At 43.4% G+C, this 19,381-nt stretch overlaps 1 protein-coding gene across 1 annotated transcript; it reads left to right on the top strand.

The window, feature by feature from the left end:
• The first annotated feature begins 8,911 nt into the window (after positions 1-8,911).
• Positions 8,912-11,548, top strand: UBQLN3 (ubiquilin 3). Its single transcript, XM_029208861.1, has 2 exons — positions 8,912-8,971; positions 9,250-11,548. Exon 2 carries the CDS (start codon positions 9,287-9,289, stop codon positions 11,258-11,260), a length of 1,974 nt encoding a protein of 657 aa, XP_029064694.1. The 5' UTR covers positions 8,912-8,971; positions 9,250-9,286; the 3' UTR covers positions 11,261-11,548.
• Positions 11,549-19,381: the final 7,833 nt, after the last annotated feature.

Below are 19,381 nucleotides of genomic sequence, written 5' to 3'. Positions count from 1 at the left end.
CCCCAATATCTCCAGTATAAACCAGGAAATGTACTTGGAACAAGCACAGGGAAATGGCAATTTCAGGTCTGCACTTCATTGAACAAGCCCAGAGACACTGCTTTTTGCTGTGCAAATGTCCAGTTTGGTAGGTCGCTGGAAAGCCCATTTCTGTGAACAAACTCTCTACAATTTTTCTTTCTTCATGTTTGTGTAGTACATTTAATTTCACCAAAGACTTTCAAGCCATTATTCAATTTTCATGACAACCCAGGAAAATAAAATGGCAGAGATTATCATCTTCTTTAAGAGATTATAGCTGAAGCATGAGCTCCAAGAAAAATAAAACAGAAGTCTAAATATGAGGCATCTACCATTCTAAATGAATTGGATTTACTTTAACATATTTTATTCATTAATTAATTTTTCTAACATTGAATTTCTAGTCCCATTCCCAGGGGTATAAATGAGGGCTAATTGGGACATGGCAGGAAACTGTACTTACCATCATTAGCCATAGGGAAATATAAATCAAAACCACAGTAAGCTACCATTTCACACCCACTAAGAGGGTTAGAATTTTAAAAAAATATTAATAACAACAAATGTTATAGAGTATATGAAGAAATTGGGAGTTTCATACATGCAAGTAGAAATGTAATTTGGTATAGTCACTTTGGAAAACAGCCTGGCATGTTCCTCAGACAGGTAAACGTAGTTACCATATGACTCAGCATTTCTACTCCTAGGTATAAACCCAAGAGAAATTAAAACATAATTCTACAAATACTTGCACATGAATGTTCATAGCAGCATTATTTATAACAGCTGCAAAGTAGAAATAATTTAAATGTCCTTCTACTTATGAATGGATAAACAAAATGTGGTATATCCTTACCGTGGCATATTGTTCAGCTATCAAAAGGAATGAAGTACTGATACATGCAGCAACATGCATGAACTTTGAAAACATGCAAAATGAAAGAAATCAGTCACAAAAGATCACACATTGTATGATTCCATTTATTTCAAATGTCCAGAACTGGTAAATCTATAAAGAGAGAAAGTAGATTAGTGGTTGCCTAGGGCTGGGGGTGGGATGAGAGAAAAATGTGAATGATTGCTAAGGGGATACATTTTGTTGGGGGCAGGGGAGTAATGGTAATGTTCTAAAATGAATTGTGATAGTGGCAGATCTATGAATATAATACCAAAAATATTGAATCATACACTTGAAATAGGTGAATTGTATGGTATATAAATTGTATTTCAATAAAGTGCTAATTTAAATTTTAAAAAAGGGAGAAAAGAGACTGGACTTACCTCCTGCAGCAGAAAGAAATGTGGGCTGCTGGCCTCTCAATCTCTTCTTATCTCATGGCTGAATTCCTTTATCCAAGGGATTAATCCCTTTATCCAAGGCTTCAGGCCTCCCCCTCCCATCTCATTCAGCTTTCTGGGTCAGGGTCTGCTGGACAATGGCCTTTGCACAGCCACTTCATGGCCCGAGATCAGCTTTTCTATGTTTCTCCCCAAGCTTGGATTACACTTTAAATCTGCAAAATTCCCTACATGTCTCTACCCAACCCCAGCCAACTGCTGAAGTCTGGTGGGTGAGGTGAAACCCTCTGAAGGGAAGATGAAGGCTGCCTGGCTTCACTCACCTATACTTTCACATGCAGAAAAGGACAGAAAGTAAGGAAAGCTTCTGGGGGTGGGGAAGTATCTTGAAGCAACAGGAGGAGCCAGAAACACCTCCTATAGAGCCAATTCAAATACATTCAGTCATTCCAAGTCTAGAACTCTGCAGCACCAATCAGAAAGTGGGAAGAGGAAGAAATGTGTGTCCTGAGCAAGAAAGAACTGTGTCAGGATTTTAAAGAACAGCAGGTACAACAGGCTTTAATAATACCAGAGGCCAATAGATAGTGATATTGAGGTCTCAGCCTCAGTGATCTTTGCTTTTCCATCACAATTTAAAACAAAGAAAACACGCCTACATCCCACCTATTAAAAGTAATTAGGAGAGTTGAATTGAAGCATTATTGAAGTGTGGTTAATAGTGAGTTAAGCATTGATTAATTTTGGTTTTGTAGCTTACTCTCCCCCCTATATTAAGGAGTCATTAGGTCCATATTGTTTTTAGGATCCAAATATGTTTATAAGCACTCTAAAAGTTATGGAGTCTAACATTGTGTAGTGAAGGCATAAAAGAGCCTGGGAAAACCTGACTGCCTTGTGGAGAATAGGTGAAGTCCATCTCGTCCAAAAGGGGACTGGAATGTTGGGGTGATGCCCCAGGAATCAAGAGACTGCTCCCCTACTCCAGAGAAGACCAGCCCCTCCCCCAGCCTCCACATCTCCATTCTCACACCTCCCTCCTCATAATACTCCCCACCACTCACTGCTATGAGACCATTGGGAACTATGCTATTATGTATCTTATCCCTGTTTTGTCAGATGCAAGAAGCTCATGATTCAAGGTCATCACTCAGATCCTCATCTCCATAAGGCTCCGGATATCCCTAGTTTTGATTCCATATATCATCCGTCTCCAACTTTTGAAATCCTTTACTGAGTAACCTGTGACTCATATTCAGCCATCAGCAAAATGCCCTGTATTATCAACTTCTCCTTGGAGCGTTCTCTTTACTTTCTTTTTTTTGCCATACGCGGGCCTCTCACCGTTGTGGTCCCTCCCGTTGCGGAGCACAGGTTCCGGACGTGCAGGCCCAGCGGCCACGGCCCACGGGCCCAGCAGCTCCGCGGCACGTGGGATCCTCCCGGACCGGGGCACAAACCCGCGCCCCCTGCATCGGCAGGCGGACTCCCAACCACTGCGCCAACAGGGAAGCCCCTCTCTTTACTTTCTTGGCTAACTGAAACCTGTATCTCCATAGTACACTTGTTCATTCTCTCCCACACTTCTCAGATCTCCTGGCCTGGAGGTCACCCCTGCACCTTATCACTAATCCCTTCCTTCTATTAAAATATAAAACCCTAGCATCTTTATGTCACTTTATCATACTACACTTCTCACTAATTGTCCATATTCCTGTTACCTACTAATTCCTGTTTTTTCCTTCTTTCCCAGGTGGCATCTGCTTCTGCTTCTGAATCTTTGTCTTTATCTCTCTTCTCTCTCCCCTCCCCTCCCCTCCCCTCCCCTCCTCTCTTCTCCTTTCCTCTTCTCTCCATAATTATTCTCTTATCATGATCCTTGATGACTTCAGTACTGATGTAGATGATCCTTGCTTATTCTGAACTTCAGTTCTATTCGCCACTTCTCCAAAAATGAGCATGTCTTTCATTTTCATCCTTCCCCAGTCTCTCACTCCCATGGACTTGCAGCACTTTAAGTCTCTCAACTTATTCAAGGCTATTCAGACCGAAGAGTTAAGGACCAAAGGGAAGAATATGAGGTGAGGTAGAAGCAGTTACCAAAATTTGCTAAAATGGAACAGACATCTTAGGTTTGTTTAATTCAAATCATAATTGATATGGACATAGATAGGCAAATACATTTTTTAATAAACTTTCTCATTAATAAAACTAGCATAAATAAAGGATGGTGACCATCAATAGGCTGTGACACCTGGAAACTCACACACAGAAAAGTATTATCTGAAGTCTTTTGATGTTTGTTCTAGGGCTAAAGTTTAAATTAATGAGATTGAGGGCTGTGAGGCTTTGAAAAGTGCAAGTGGGATGGGGAAGGAACTGTTCTAGCTTTTTCTTCTTACTGTTCTTTCAATTTCAATTCTTCGGAGATTTGTCAAATTGAAAGGTAAAGCCATCATTCATTAGGGCATTCTCAGAGATACTTGAGAATAACTCTTTAGATAATGATAGGGGAGGGCTGAGATGGAGACTTGAAAGAGTGATAGGGACTCCATGAGAAGAAATATTTCAAACCCCTGGATACTTTTTTTATATAAACTATGTCATACCTGCTTGATTATACCTCCTTTATTCAATCTCCCTCTCAGATTCTTAACCCTCAATCCACAAGGAAAGGCTCCCTTGCGGTGTTTCTTACATAAAAAAGGGAAGATTTGGGCTTCCCTGGTGGCGCAGTGGTTGAGAGTCCGCCTGCCGATGCAGGGGACGCGGGTTCATGCCCCGGTCCAGGAAGATCCCCTATGCTGCAGAGCGTCTGGGCCCGTGAGCCATGGCCGCTGAGCCTGCGCGTCCGAGCCTGTGCTCCGCGATGGGAGAGGCCACAACAGTGAGAGGCCCGCGTACCGCAAAAAAAAAAAAACAAAACTCTAGATGGGATCAATAGCAGAATAACTTTCCTGTTCTCCATTTTTTTATACTCTCATCCACATATATATGGGTCCTCCAGGGGAATGTAAAAGGCACAAAATCCATTGTAGAGTTTATGAATGCGGATCCTGGGGCTTCACTCTGAAAGGCAGTATTAGAGTACTGGGCCATCTCATTATTCCAACAGGTCCACTGTGAGTCCACCAATGTGTTAAGAATTTTCACAGGCACTGCCCCACTTTTTTTGTCCTAATTTGTCAATCCTTACATAATTTTGAGAAGTAGGAACTATATTATCACCTTTTTATAGATATTAAGTTCCTTGTTCAAAGTCCTTTATCTGGTAAGTGAGGGCATGACCTCGAAACCTAGGTAGTCTGAGAGGTGGGCACACACAGCCACACACAAGCAAGCACAGAGCTTACATGCAAATGTAAAACAAAAGTATACCATGAGGCAGTGTTAGCTTACAGGCCTAGGCAGTTAATATAATCTTCTTTATACTCTTCCCTTGAGAGTGAGAAGACAGCGTGTTAGGGTCCCTCAGGCCCTAACTATTTACCTCTTCTCCATGGAAAAAGGTTCAGAAAAAAAATCAATAACTGAGCAGGGAATCAACCTATCAGTCCTTTCCTTCCCCTTCCCCTTATTTCTTTGGTTGGCGTGCCTGCTCATCTTGCAGATTTTCTGTGTGTCTTTCACCATAATTTTTCTGCTTTCCACGTGGCCCAATAACCAACTAGGTGAGTGCTGGCTATTTGAGGAGTTTGGTTGGGACTACGATTTGGAGAAAAAGGAGGAGGCAATGAAAAGCTCAGGGTTCCATTTCCCAGGAGCCATGGATTGAGAACTACAACATTCTTTCCTGAGCAACTCCCATTTTTAAGCTGAGGTCATGGTCTCCTGTACTTGGATATACGCTCCAAATGATTAGAACAGGTTAACAGTTATACAGCTGGGTAAGAATGGCCATGGTAAGTTTTGTTCAGGCAATTTCTGTCAGACATGGGACAAGGACCCATAGCCCTAACTTGAGGAGTGGCTTTAAGTGTGTGGATACTCTTGTAAGTTTTTAATACACCTGTCTATTTCTGTCCTCTTCTTCACTGTGTGGTCTGACTGCTGGTGATAATACAGATGATATAAAATATTATCTAATAAAAGGAAGTAAATCTTATTATATGCTTACTAAATTTCAGACACTGAACTAAGGAGTGGTTTGGGGGGGCATGTCTTGTTTTGTCCTAAAAAATAACTAAGAATTAGAGATATTAGGCCCTTTTCAAAAATGAGGAATCCAAGGATCATTTAGTTCAAGTAAGCTTGCCCAAGTTCACACAGTTAGTAAATTATGGAACTGGAATTAATATGCCAGCTTTTGGGCTCCACTGCATATACTCTGTGCCAATATTTTATTGAAATACTCTGGGCACCTGTGTGTGTGTGTATCATAATATCATAATCACATTTAATAAAATCAACACTAATTACTTTATATCATATAATACCTAGTTCGTGTTTAAGTTTTCCCAATTATACGTTATCTTCTATTCCTGGTTTATTTAAACAGAATCCAATCAAGAATTGCATTTGGTTGTTCATTCTCTTTTTTTTTTTTTTTTTTTTATTGCTTTGCCAGGCAAAGGGGGCCACAGAGGGCTCCTGCCTCGAAAACCTATGTGTCCCAATCTGGGGGGGATTTTATTTAATTTATTTTTTATACAGCAGGTTCTTATTAGTCATCAATTTTATACACATCAGTGTAGACATGTCAATCCCAATCGCCCAATTCATCACACCACCATCCCCACCCCCCCGCAGCTATCCCCCCTTGGTGTATCTAAATGTATTTTACTTTAGAAAAGTATTTTCCTCCTTCAAGTACCCTTTTAATAGCGATGACTTGCTGAAAAGACCAGACTGTTTTGTAGATTATCCCACATTGTACATTTGTCTGACTGTAAAATGACAAGCCTCAGAATTAACTATGTGTGCTCATGTGTGTGTTTGTAAATGCTTTTGGATGACTGTAGAAACATCTGTTGTGTTTGAGTGCATGAGGATATAAAAAAATAGAGGAGGGCTTCCCTGGTGGCGCAGTGGTTGAGAGTCCGCCTGCCGATGCAGGGGACACAGGTTCGTGACCCGGTCTGGGAAGATCCCACGTGCCGCGGAGCGGCTGGGCCCGTGAGCCATGGCCACTGAGCCTGCGCGCCCGGAGCCTGTGCTCTGCAACGGGAGAGGCCGCGGCAGTGAGAGGCCCGCGTACCGCAAAAAAAAAAAAAAAATAGAGGAGATCTTTCCTCACATATGTATGAAGAAAACATGACTTCACACAAGCTGGAAGAGCTGTGATTCAAAGTATATGATTTCAGGGTGCTGACGCCACGTATTGTTTGAGTATGTGAGCAGCACAGAAGAGGGATTTTTGACACAGAAGCTGCACAACCTAATCAGATCTCTACTCTTGGCAATAGGTGAGTTCCATGTCCCCAGTGGATAAGAGAATCGAGTGAAAGTGATGACTGAGAACACAGATACTCAGCATATAAGGGGCTGGTTTGTGGGCCACTGTCTGAACTCTGCACTGTGTTCCCAGAGCCCAGACCATATGAACTATGGAGACACTGTAGGGGAGGGTTTGAGTTGCTATAAAAAACTGATTTTACTTTTAGATAAGGGAAGGTCAGAAAGAACAGAGGACCTGGTTTCTCTTTAGAAAAAGCATTAACAGGAGACACTAAGTGTTGGCCTGGGAGATGGAAGGTATGGTTAGCTGGGCCTAAGAATGTGGTAAAAGTGAGTCTAGGGATAAAGTGGAACATGAGTTTTGGCCTTGTCACATTAGGAATCTGAGGCACGTGGCCATCACAGGCTTCCTCTTAGTGCTAATCCTGGGGGTCCCTGGCCTTGCTGTATGGTTGGTTATCTCTAGATTAGAAATCACTTTCTACATAGATTCATTATTGGAGAAGGAAGAAGGTTTAAGAACCTAGTCTTTTTTTTTTGCACATAACGTTCTTTAACCATAACTTGAACAGCTGAGTCACAAATATCCTTATCCAGCAAACAATGGGAGTCTACGGCTGCCCGCACCCCTACTGCCCTCCTCTCCTGCCCTTAAGGGAACAGCTCACCTTTGTACCCACCTGGGAAGCAAATCATTTTTTATACAATTTTTAAAGGTTACACTTCATTTACAGTTATTACAAAATATCGGCTGTATTCCCCGTGCCGTATGATATATCCTTGCAGCCTCTTACACCCAGTAGCTTGTACCTCCCACTCCCTCACCACTATATTGCCTCTTCCCTCCTCTCCTCACTGCTAACCACTAGTTTGTTCTCTATATCTGTGAGCCTGCTTCTTACTTATTTATTTTTGCGGTACGCGGGCCTCTCACTGTTGTGGCCTCTCCCATTGAGGAGCACAGGCTCCGGACGCGCAGGCTCAGCGGCCATGGCTCACGGGCCCAGGTGCTCCACGGCACGTGGGATCTTCCCGGACTGGGGCATGAACCCGTGTCCCCTGCATTGGCAGGCGGCCTCTCAACCACTGCGCCACCAGGGAAGACCCCTATGCATTTACTTTTAAACCCACACCAATTAGGTTTTCTGTCCTCACCACTTTTCCAAATTGGCCTCATCATGGCCCTCAATCTAACCTGTCTCTCTTGTTCAAATCCAGTGATCAGTTCTCCGTCCTCATCTTACTGACCTACCAGGATCACTTGACACAGTTGGTTACTCTCTCCTTTTTTTGAAACTCTTCTCCTTCTTCATTTGGCTTCTTTCTCTCTCTAACTTCTTTTTCTGACTTAATGTTTTATTTCTTCTCAATTTCCTTTGCTGAATTCATCTAATCCTCCAGACTTCTAAATATTGTACTATCCATGACTCAGTTTTTTCTTACCTCTATCCTTTTACTATGCTCACTAATTGCACAATTCTAAATACTCTGTTGATGCTGATGAACTCTAGACTCACAATGTTGAACTACCTTCCTACACTTTTATTTGGATGTGAAATAGACATCTTAAATATATGTAAAACTGAACTCAATTTTCCATTTAACAACCTTATTTCCTGGTCATTTTTTTACCTCAACAAATAGCCAATCCATTCTTTGAATTTTTCTGGGGGATAATAATAATGGGGAAAAAAATAAAAAGTTTATTTCATCCTGAACCTTTCTTTCATACTCTAGATCCTACCCATTAGAAAGTCAATATGTTGAAATATAAATAAAGAATTCATGGCTAATGTTGAATCAGAGAGGAAACAGGAACATATGGTGCCAGGAAGTGGCTCAACTGGCAGGTAGCTGAATTTGGGTTTTCATGGGCACACAAGGGATTAAGGAGCTTTTCTTAATTGTCCAATCCCAGCCTGAGTCTCCACATACCACAAAGCAGCTGTGTGAAAGCAAAACTCTTGGCTTGAGAAGGAAGTGTCAGCCCAGGCCCCTCACTATGAAGAAGGCAATTGAGACAAAGGAAATAGAAGAGTTGAAGGGTTGGGGGAAGATGAAGCCCCCAGGGATTCAGAACACCTTGGAGAAGTCTCAAAAGTCCATTGTATGAGGCTGTGATGTCGGTGCTGAGGTCACAGAGGAGACCTGATGGAGTGAGTTCTGGCTTAGAAGGCTTCAGTGGTGGTTGTTCAGCAAGATGAGGGCAGTTTCGAGCCTTGTATAAGAGGAAGGACGGGGCCACAGCTAATTGGTATGTTTCCCCAAACTGGGCCCTTCATGCTGCCCTTGCCCCTTCACTCATCAACTGTAGACCTCTTTCCCAGGGCCTCAGGTTTCCCTCCCATGACCCCCGACATCTCTCAAACCCAAAATCTTCCCAAAGCATCCTATCCCAGGGACGTCATAACCCCTTCCATGTGGACCTGCAGTCCCCCCACCCTGAGATCCCAGATCCTCTTCCTGCTCACCTTTCCTACTTTCACCACTGCCCAAAAGGCTGATCTCGGTCTCCCATCCCCATCCCCCTAGCTGTGTTCCTACAGACCTGGGCCTCCTGCTGCCCACCATGGCCAAAAGTGGAGAGGCCCTGCCACAGGGCAGCCCGGTGCTGGTCCAGGATCCTCACCTCATCAAGGTGACAGTGAAGACGTCCAAGGACAAGGAGGATTTCTCAGTTACAGACACTTGCACCATCCAGCAGCTGAAGGAAGAGATATCCCAGCGCTTTAAGGCCCACCCTGATCAGCTGATCCTAATATTTGCTGGCAAAATCCTCAAGGACCCTGACTCACTGGCACAGTGTGGGGTCCGAGATGGCCTCACTGTCCACCTGGTCATCAAGATGCAGCGCCGTACTGTGGGCAGTGAGTGCCCAGCTGCTTCGGTCCCTATCCCAGCCCCAAGCCTTGGATCACTCCCTCAGCCAAGCTCCATTTACCCAGCAGACAGGCTACCCACCTTTAGCTTAGGTGTCCTCACAGGCCTCAATGGGCTAGGCCTGACCTCTGGTAGTTTCCCCGACCCGCCAAGCTCACTGATGTGGCAGCATGTGTTTGTGCCTGAGTTTGTGGCTCAGATCATTGATGACTCCTTCATCCAGGGTCTGCTGTCCAACACAGGCCTGGTGCGCCAGCTGGTTCTTGACAACCCCCATATGCAACAGCTGATCCAGCACAACCCTGAGATTGGGCACATTCTCAACAACCCTGAAATCATGCGGCAGACAATGGAGTTTCTATGCAAACCTGCCACGATGCAAGAGATGATGCGTAGCCAGGACCGGGCACTCAGAAACCTGGAGAGCATCCCTGGTGGCTACAATGTGCTCCGTACCATGTATACAGATATCATGCACCCAATGCTTAATGCAGTGCAGGAGCAGATCGGTGGCAATCCCTTTGCTACCACCACTACTGCTAATGCTACCACCAGTAGCAGCCAACCTTCAAGGATGGAGAATCGTGACCCTCTCCCCAACCCCTGGGCTTCCACATTTGCAGGCTCAGCTGGTAGGAGAGGCAGGAGGCCTGGGGACCAGGAGGTATCCGAACTTAGAAACAGGGTTTGCAATATTCTAGGTAATATAAGGCTCTATGACTATCTCCAGCAACTACATGAGAGGTCCCTGTCCCTGAGAACCTATCTGCAGGGGATTGCATCTACCCTCAGCCCAAGCCAAGAACCACCACCAGGAAGCCAAGTTCCCCCAACTTCACCCTCATCCCAGGAACTTGAGTCAGGCCAGCCTCTCCCCAGGGAGTCAGTAGAAATCAAGGGGAAGCCCTCCTGCCCCGCATTCTTGAGATATCCCACAGAGAGCAGTGCTAGAAAACCTGGAAGCCAAGATGGTGCAGGGAATGGCTCCACTGCCCACGGCACCAGCATGCCTGATCTTGTCTCCAGGCTGGAGTGTGCTGCCAACAAGGCCCCATTTGTTCCTTCCCCACCTTCACCCACGGCAGTTACCGCTGGAAGCCCTGAGCATGTCTGGCTGCCGCCACCAGCTTACCCAAGCTCTCTGAGGCCCGCCAGAATGAATGAGGCCCCACAGTTGCAGGACGAAATGCGCTGGCAGCTGCCACTGCTGCTGCACCTTCAGGCAGCCATGGCAAACCCTCGTGCCATGCATGCCTTGCTGCAGATTGAGCAGGGTCTGCAGATCCTGGCTACTGAAGCCCCTCGCCTCCTCCTTTTGTTCACGCCTTGCCTAGCAGGGCTGGGAAGTACGGCAGGAAGTACAGAGCCTCGAGAGGGTGCCCTTATGCCCGCGGATCCTCCCCTAGCCCCAGGTCCTGAAGTTCCCTCAGCACGAGGCTCTGTGGTGCTGGGCCTCCATTCCATGCCCTTCCTCCAGATGTTGCAAGCCCTAGCTGGCGCCAATCCCCTGCAGCTGCAGCCCGAGACCCACTTCCGGGTGCAGCTAGAGCAATTGCGGGCCATGGGCTTTCTGAATCCTGAAGCCAATCTGCAGGCCCTCATTGCCACCGGAGGTGACGTAGATGCTGCTGTGAAGAAGCTGAGGCAGTTGTCGGAGACCTAGTTGTTCAGACCGTATCTTTTCCTCTGTGCTTTTTCCCCCATATCCCCTACCTTAACTCCCCCATTCTTGAATGCAGCTGCACTATGAACCAAATTTACTATGATGCTCTTTACGGTGGAGACAATGTTGTTCCAGAATCATTGGGAAGAATGAGAGCCAGAACAGGGTAGGGGTGCTGTGAGTGACCCAGCCATCCCTGCCACTGTACCACTGTACCATCGTGGGATCCCAGTCTGAGCTCTGCTAATGCCTATCTTGAGATGCAATTACATCCAATCTCCCGTGTCATCTGCTGCCTGAGTCTGATTTTTTTGTGGGCTATGAGAAAAGGGGAGGGTGTATAGGAGAAGAGGTGGTGGTAAGAGCTGTCTCTACATGGATGGGAGGGCTTGGATGGGAAACCAAAACGTTTCAAGTTAGAAGATTCAGAGGCACGGGGAACAGAGGAGGGTGAGTTGAAGACTGCAGCTTTCCTGGTGTCCTTCCAAAGGTCCCCCCAGATTTGGTGTCCTGTAGGAGCTGCCACCATGCACTCTGTGTTCTTTGGGGCTCTCTACCATCAGGCAGACTGAAAAGTGGGCACAGCTTCTTATTTTTACTGCCTCTGAACATTATCCTACAGGGGGCTCTCACTTTTGGGATTTGATTCTGATCTCTGAGTGGATAGCAATAGAGCAAGAATCAGGCTGAGTTCTAAGATTCCCTGATCTCACCAAGTTTACAAAGTTACTGTCCCTGGTAGCCAGATTTATAGTTGATTCCACTGCCACGGACCCAGCTTGTTCTGGATTTTGTCTTTCTTGCAATATCTGGCTCAGAAATTGAGGACCTACCCTGTGCTCAGCGTTCTGCTAGGGATTAGGAGTTCAATGTGAGTAAAAAAGGCATGGTCCTGCCCTCATGAGTGTATGATGGTAGCTGGAACTATTCAAACAGTACTAATTATATATAATCACAAACTATGATAAGTGCTATAAAAGATGGGGAACTGTGAAATAGCGTAACAGAGGCTTGGTCTAGTCTGTGGAGAGAGGGAAGGGTTCTGTGAGCAGGTTCTTCAATCTAAAATCTGAAAAGTGGTAAGAATGAAGTAGGTAAAGATTCGAGAGGGGAGGGAAAAGTATTTCAGCAGAAGAACCATTATGTACAAAGGTGCTGAGGCAGGGTGTGCATAGCACACAGGAGGTGCTCTCAGCATCTCAGACTAAATTCTCATTTGCACTCATGGATGCTTCTCAATACCCATGTGCTTCTGGGGCAAAAGTGTTACAATTCATGAATCAAGTGAGCGAGTCATGCCTTCCAGCAAATAAATGTGCCAGTGGGCTCACACAGGTAAACACACTATGGACTAATACACTAACACAAAATGCATATTCACCCTTTTTTTTTTTTTTGCGGTATGCGGGCCTCTCACTGCTGTGGCCTCTCCCATTGTGGAGCACAGGCTCCGGACGTGCAGGCTCAGCGGCCATGGCTCATGGGCCCAGCCGCTCTGCAGCATGTGGGATCTTCCCGGACCGGGGCACGAACCTGCGTTCCCTGCATCGGCAGGCGGACTCTCAACCACTGCGCCACCGGGGAAGCCCAGGGCTTTTATCTAAAACAAATTAAATTTGGATTCTTTAATTGTTGATGATCTGCTGTGGTATTTCCATTATTAACACTAAAGTCACCCGTTGGAAATAGTGAGTTATTATTTTTTCCCTCAATTTATAATGTCAGCATCTTTAGGTACTGTTAGCACTACCTACTGAGGTACCTCTGCCTCTGGTCACTCTGTTAATTCTTTACGATGGAATTTTATACCTCTAGGCTATAACTCAGGTTTTTACAGTTTGGTCAGTTTCCCTACTAAAATATTAAAATCTTAAAATCCTATACTCACATGTTCTTTTGAATGTTTGTATTTTATTTTAAAAAAAACCACGAATATAAAAGACCCTGGTTCCTGGGAAAAGCCTATGAGAACTGAGGAATAAACATCAGAACATCAGAATGTGGTGTGCACGTCACAGTCATGTGCTAGTGCCCTGTATATACTAGAAATGCGGTGAAATAAATCCAGAACAAGGTTCTTACTTCAATATCCATGGTGGTCTATAGCTAGGGCCAGCAAAAAGAAGGGTTCAATCACAATTCTGACCACTAAGTGCCTCTGAAAAAGGCAGCCCCCTGGGTAGCCACTTTTCTGAAATATGGTCATTTGGCTCTTTTCCTGCTTCGTGTTCAATGGCTGGAGCTCCAGGACCAATGGTGGTAAGGCAAAGCTTTCTCCACCCCCATGTCTCTCCCATCACATTCTAGTACCTCCTCTGAGAGCCCTCAGTTGTTGCGTCAGCGATGTACTTCTTTCTTTGTTATTCTCTATTGCATCAACCTTTCATTTCTTTCATAGCAGTTACATAAAGTTGTAATTATTTATTGTTGCATTTAAAATTTCTTTATTTGCCTTCCCTCTTAAAATAGAAGCATCACAGAGGCAAAGAATATATGCAGTGGTAGATCCTTGGTAACTAGTACTCACTAAAATATAGGGGCTTTCCATTAAATAAATGAATGAATGAATAAATAAATAATTTTCATTAACTAACTAAATAAAGCAGAATAGATGTTTTCTATCATTAAAACTCAATGCCCAGTGATAGAACAGTAACATATCAAGAAAAGTGCTCCTCTAGGGATTTGAGTTTAATTTTTTCTAAAATGACTCTGACCTGATGATCTGGCCACTTTAGTTTAGTCTACATAGATAATATATGTATTTCTGTCTCACTTTTCTGTAGCAGTTCCAGTCTTGGCCAGTCAGTATAAGAGGTAGATATGTTCTTCACCTATTTGATGTCTCATAGCATTAATAATCCAAACTCTGAAATTTAGGGTTCGCTATAAAAGACTGAGACTGTCAAGGATAGGAATAATACATAATAACTACCTTCATGATTACTGTTGTCATGGTTGCTTTTAAGTCACTGTTTGGTAGCCTGTAGCATTTTCTTCTTATTTTCTCCGTTTTTCTCCAGGAGCCGCATGTAGATGCTGTACAAGCCACAAGATGGCAGGAGTGGTTTATGGAACCGCTGACTCAGCTGGGGCCATCCAGAGGGCACTTTGAGGGAAGAACTTGTAGACCCCATACAAGGAGGGTTGGAGGTGGGAAACCAAGGTCTCTTTCCCCACTTCTTTTTCCCGAGGGAAGATGCTAAAAGTAAGTCCCTTTTCTTTCCATTGTTGACAGCAAAGACAACAAGGTCATTACTCTTAAAAAAAACATTGGCTTCCTTGGAGTCTTAGTCTGTATTCACGTTAACCCAAGATGCACACAATCTAACAATGCTCTTCGTGTAGGATGATGGAAACAGCCCCACACAGCTCCTGGCTCCAAAAACAAGACTGTATGCTTGAGTATTTTTATACATGTGTATGTACGTGTGTTGAAAAAAGGGCAGAGGGATTGTAAATAGGGATTCTCTCTAAGGAAGGTACGAAGGTAATGGTGAGGGGTCTTTCACTTTATATTAACATGTATGAAGTATATCTATTATGTTATATTTGTATCATGGAACTATTTAAGGTATTCACGGAAATTTTAAAAGACTCAATTATTTACTGGTTACATGATCTTAAAAGATTTTCTCAAATTATCATATTTTATTTTTTTATTAGTAAAAATAAGATTAAAAAATATGTTTCATAGAGTTTTATTGAGGAATATTGAATGTAAATCTCCTAATAGTGCTGCATGTGGCTCACAGTGGCTGCTAAAATACCACTGCTAATGGATTTCTACTAACTATTAATTATCATTTTGTGCCTACCACCCCACATGCATGCACGTACGTATCATCTTCTATCATGTTGGCCTCATGCAGTGCTAGGTAATAAGCACGTGCTTAGCTTATATTTGTGAATGAATGAATACCTACCTTTAAAAACTTCATCCTCCCTAAATGTCTAATCCTAGATCCTGGTCATATAGCCATATATATTTTGATATCCCAAGCACTCTAGCACAGATTCTACTTCAAAGGCACTTAACAAATGTTGGTAAATGAACATCTGTCTAATCTGGTTCACATGACTGACCCATGATGTAGGCTTCTTACAGGTCTATACTAGATTTGTGAGGGCCACAAGGAAGGCAAAAGTTTCTGAGTAGATGCTTCTAACATCCTCAGAGAAGAGTTCCCCTGAATCTTCATGAGAATGTGCAAATTCAACATTCTACTCCCAAGAACACTTTGGCCTACAGAGGAAAGCCACCACTAGCTCTGTAAGTTTGGTTCTTCCTGTTTCTAAGCATAACACCTTAAGTCACTCAGTCTCTGGGAACCTCAAAAATCTTGTGATAAATAGGACTAAAACTTCCGCCAGGTCCTGTTTTTCTCACAGGGTCCTTGTAAGAGTAGAATACAAGTCTTTCCATTAGAATATCTTACATACTATTGAGCATTGTGCTTGTAAGCAAAGTTTTGCAAAGTCCTTGCTTTCTGTGGCAGGTCAGACCAGGTCTCTACTCATCCTGAATATCCAATAATCCCATTTTCACAAAATGTCTAATAATAACAATAATAGTAATAATAATAATAACTAAAACATCTATAATATTTACTATGGGCCAGGAACGATTAGGTGCATTACATGTATTAATGCATTTCATCATTAAAACAATCTAACACACCAAAGAGACCAAAGCACAGAAAGATGAAATGATTTGCCAGAGTACACAGCCAGTAAGTGGAAACTGACATTCTAAACCAGACCATTTGATTCCAAAAGTACTGCACTAGTTTATGTATAGAGAAGCATGAAACAGTGAGTTTTTAGAAATCCAGAGAGGCCATAACTGGACTACCCATGCTGAGCCATAATTAAGTGGTTGAAAGTGCAACAAATCTAAGTGAGCTGGCGGCTCCATAGAAGCAAAGAGTCAAGTGAAGCTGGGGTTACTTGTGAGGTGTAATTGTAAGAGGGGTAGTTTTGCCTTGGTAGAAGTAAAACTTTGAAGAATGTCTGAGTCCTTACTAACTGCTGAGTAAGGACCGGGAAATGCTTCATCTTGGTTAAGATTTGGTTGTGAGGCATGAGATAATGAGAATAGATACAGGGGGAATGCTTAAGGAAGAAGATACATTTGAATGCATACATTGTGCGAGTGTCTCTGTTGTGACAAGTCAGCACATCAGAAACATCACTTTTCTTCTTAACTTCAAAAACCTCTGTTAAAAATGGCTTTATTCCAGTTAACAAAGAAATGACTAAAACCCAGTGGTTAAAGGGCTTTGCAAGTTCACGTGCCTGTGTTCAGTTCTCTTCCATCTGAACCACATTGAGACACTAGAGACTGTTTTCTGCCCCTTTCCTAGAGCCTTTCTTCTAGTTCATTCACTGTAGGGGGTGGGCTGTATTTGCAAAGCTTGGGAGGGGAGTGGTTAGAGACCATAAGGTCTGTGGCTAAGAGATAAGACTCCAAGTCCTAGAAGGGGCTAAAAGTTTGGGCCGGTGTCTCTGGGCTCAGATAACTGCCCCACCTTAACCCTCCCAACCCTCCATGCACAGGAACTCCTGCTTGGGCCTGGATAGGGGTTAGTCATTGGTGAAGAATTATTTTCCTGAATTTTTTGGGGACCCAGAGGAACACCCTGATTTCCCGTCTTCTTTTAACATCCGACCCACAGAAAGACCTTCCCTTGACTCTTTTCTGATCTTCATTTCAATTTTCTGGCCCTTTCTCCCTTGTCTTCTATCATCCTTTCACTCATTTTCCTTTCCCTTTATTCCAATGACCTTTCACTGCCCACCTAAGGCTTGCTCTGTCCTCTTCACTCACTGTTTATCTTGCCCACTTGGGCTCATCTCTAAGGCACCTAATCTTTAGCACAAGCACAAAAGCTGGACAAGCAACGCATGCCCCTTAGGAGCTCTTGCGTTATCAACTGGCCCACAACATGCTTCTCCACAGGGTGGTTGATTGAGTCTAAGCCCCCCTCTAACTATCTCCTAGCAGTGCTTCAACTTGTATGTTTCCCAGAGCAGGTGATGGTTCTGGGCCTCCCCTCTCCAGCCTCCATTCATGCCTCTGTGGCCACAATCAGACTCCTCAGATCCCCCAGAGAGGCAGGCAGAGGTCCTCCATGAATGGTTAGGGACGTAAACTTTGTCCTGTCTTCAACCCAGCATATATATATATATATATATATATACATCTTTATTGGAGTATAATTGCTTTACAGTGGTGTGTTGGTTTCTGCTTTATAACAAAGTGAATCAGTTATACATATACATATGTTCCTGTATCTCTTCCCTCTTGCATCTCCCTCCCTCCCACCCTCCCTATCGCACCCCTCCAGGCAGTCACAAAGCACTGAGCTGATCTCCCTGTACTATGCGGCTGCTTCCCACTAGCTATCTACCTTACGTTTGGTAGTGTATATATGTCCATGCCTCTCTCTCGCTTTGTCACAGCTTACCCTTCCCCCTCCCCATATCCTCAAGTCCATTCTCTACTAGGTCTGTGTCTTTATTCCTGTCTTACCCCAAGTTTCTTCATGACACTTTTTTTCTTAAATTCCGTATATATGGGTTAGCATACAGTATTTGTCTTTCTCTTTCTGACTTACTTCACTCTGTATGACAGACTCTAGGTCTATCTACCTCATTACAAATAGCTCAATTTCCTTTCTTTTTATGGCTGAGTAATATTCCATTGTATATATGTACCACATCTTCTTTATCCATTCATCCGATGATGGACACATAGATTGCTTCCATCTCCGGGCTATTGTAAATAGAGCTGCAATGAACATTTTGGTACATGACTCTTTTTGAATTACGGTTTTCTCAGGGTATATGCCCAGTAGTGGGATTGCTGGGTCATATGGCAAGCCAGCATATATTGAGCACCTATGTTTTGCTAGAGAATGTTGATTTAAGTGGAGGTGATGCCTGGACCATAGCCCCTGCCCTCAAAGGTTATTGGTAAAGAATTTTTTAAAACGCTATATAATTTAAATGTATCAGTTTGTACTAAATAAAATCAGGTGTGTTTTATTGCAATGTTAAGTCTCACCAGGGCCTCAGTGCACCTGGAATTGTGTGAAGCTAGTAGTCAGAGTCACACCCAGAGCCCTGTCAGGGCAACAAGATGACATGTGTATCTCACTAATGTGTTAATTCATGAATATGCTTTATGGAAGGACTGATTTAGGGTAGTAAAAGGGTAGTAAAAGCATATCCACATCTTAGAGGAAAAGATGGTTGCTGACTGGCTGTTATTCTACTCTATCTAAATGCACCTCTTCACAGTATTTTCTAGCACATGTTTACCTCAGGGGAGGAGGGATAAGTAACTTCAATGACTCATTGCCAGGCTGGAACTAGCAACACCCAGCTTTCAAACGCGCTGTTTATGGGCAAAGAATTTGACAATTATTTAACAACTCTGATTTACAAATGAAAAGCGATAGTTTTCAACATTTCATAATTTAAACATGGTAATGAAGATGTTGTAATTTTTCTTTCCTTTCCTTTTATATTTGCCTGAAATCTGAAAAAGAAATATTTTTACCACTACATTTCACAAACATTTTACTAAACCTCTTAAAATCTCCGTTCCCTGGGTCTTGTCCTCTTCCCCTTATTTCATGGTGGTTTGTAGGCATGGGCATGGGTGTGTGTGAGTCTGTGCATGGGTGAGTGCATATGTGTGGGTGCGGGTGTCCCCAGAAACACTCTCTAGCCATGTGATCTTCTCCAGGCCTCACCTCAGTCTTCAGTTCCCAGTTTCTCCATCTGCGAAACAAGGTTACTGGATCTTCTCTCTCTCTGTCTCTGTCTCTCCTTCTTAATTAGCATACTGTAAAATGGACTTGTTCAGGATGCAGAGCATTTCCAACATCCTAAAATAACTTCTTCTCACTGTGTTTTATAGTTTTACACATTCCATGCCTAACCCCTGACCATCACATTTGTCTTTTCAAAAACATATAACAAAAATTGTATGATGTGTAATTTTTTAAGATTAACTTCTCTCACTTAGTATAATGGCTTTGAAATTCATCTAAGATGTTGTGTTTATCAATAGTTTATTCCCTTTTCATTGTTGAGTAGTATTTCTCATAT

This window comes from Monodon monoceros, unplaced genomic scaffold, assembly GCF_005190385.1.
Source record: "Monodon monoceros isolate NGI ecotype Baffin Bay Population unplaced genomic scaffold, NGI_Narwhal_1 Super_Scaffold_7, whole genome shotgun sequence".
Lineage (NCBI taxonomy): Eukaryota > Metazoa > Chordata > Mammalia > Artiodactyla > Monodontidae > Monodon > Monodon monoceros.
This window is presented reverse-complemented; position numbering and strand designations above follow the sequence as displayed.

What these genes read in the sequence shown, in the direction of transcription:
- UBQLN3 (XM_029208861.1), top strand. Translation starts at nt 9,287, where the DNA reads ATGGCCAAAAGTGGAGAGGCCCTGCCACAGGGCAGCCCGGTGCTGGTC.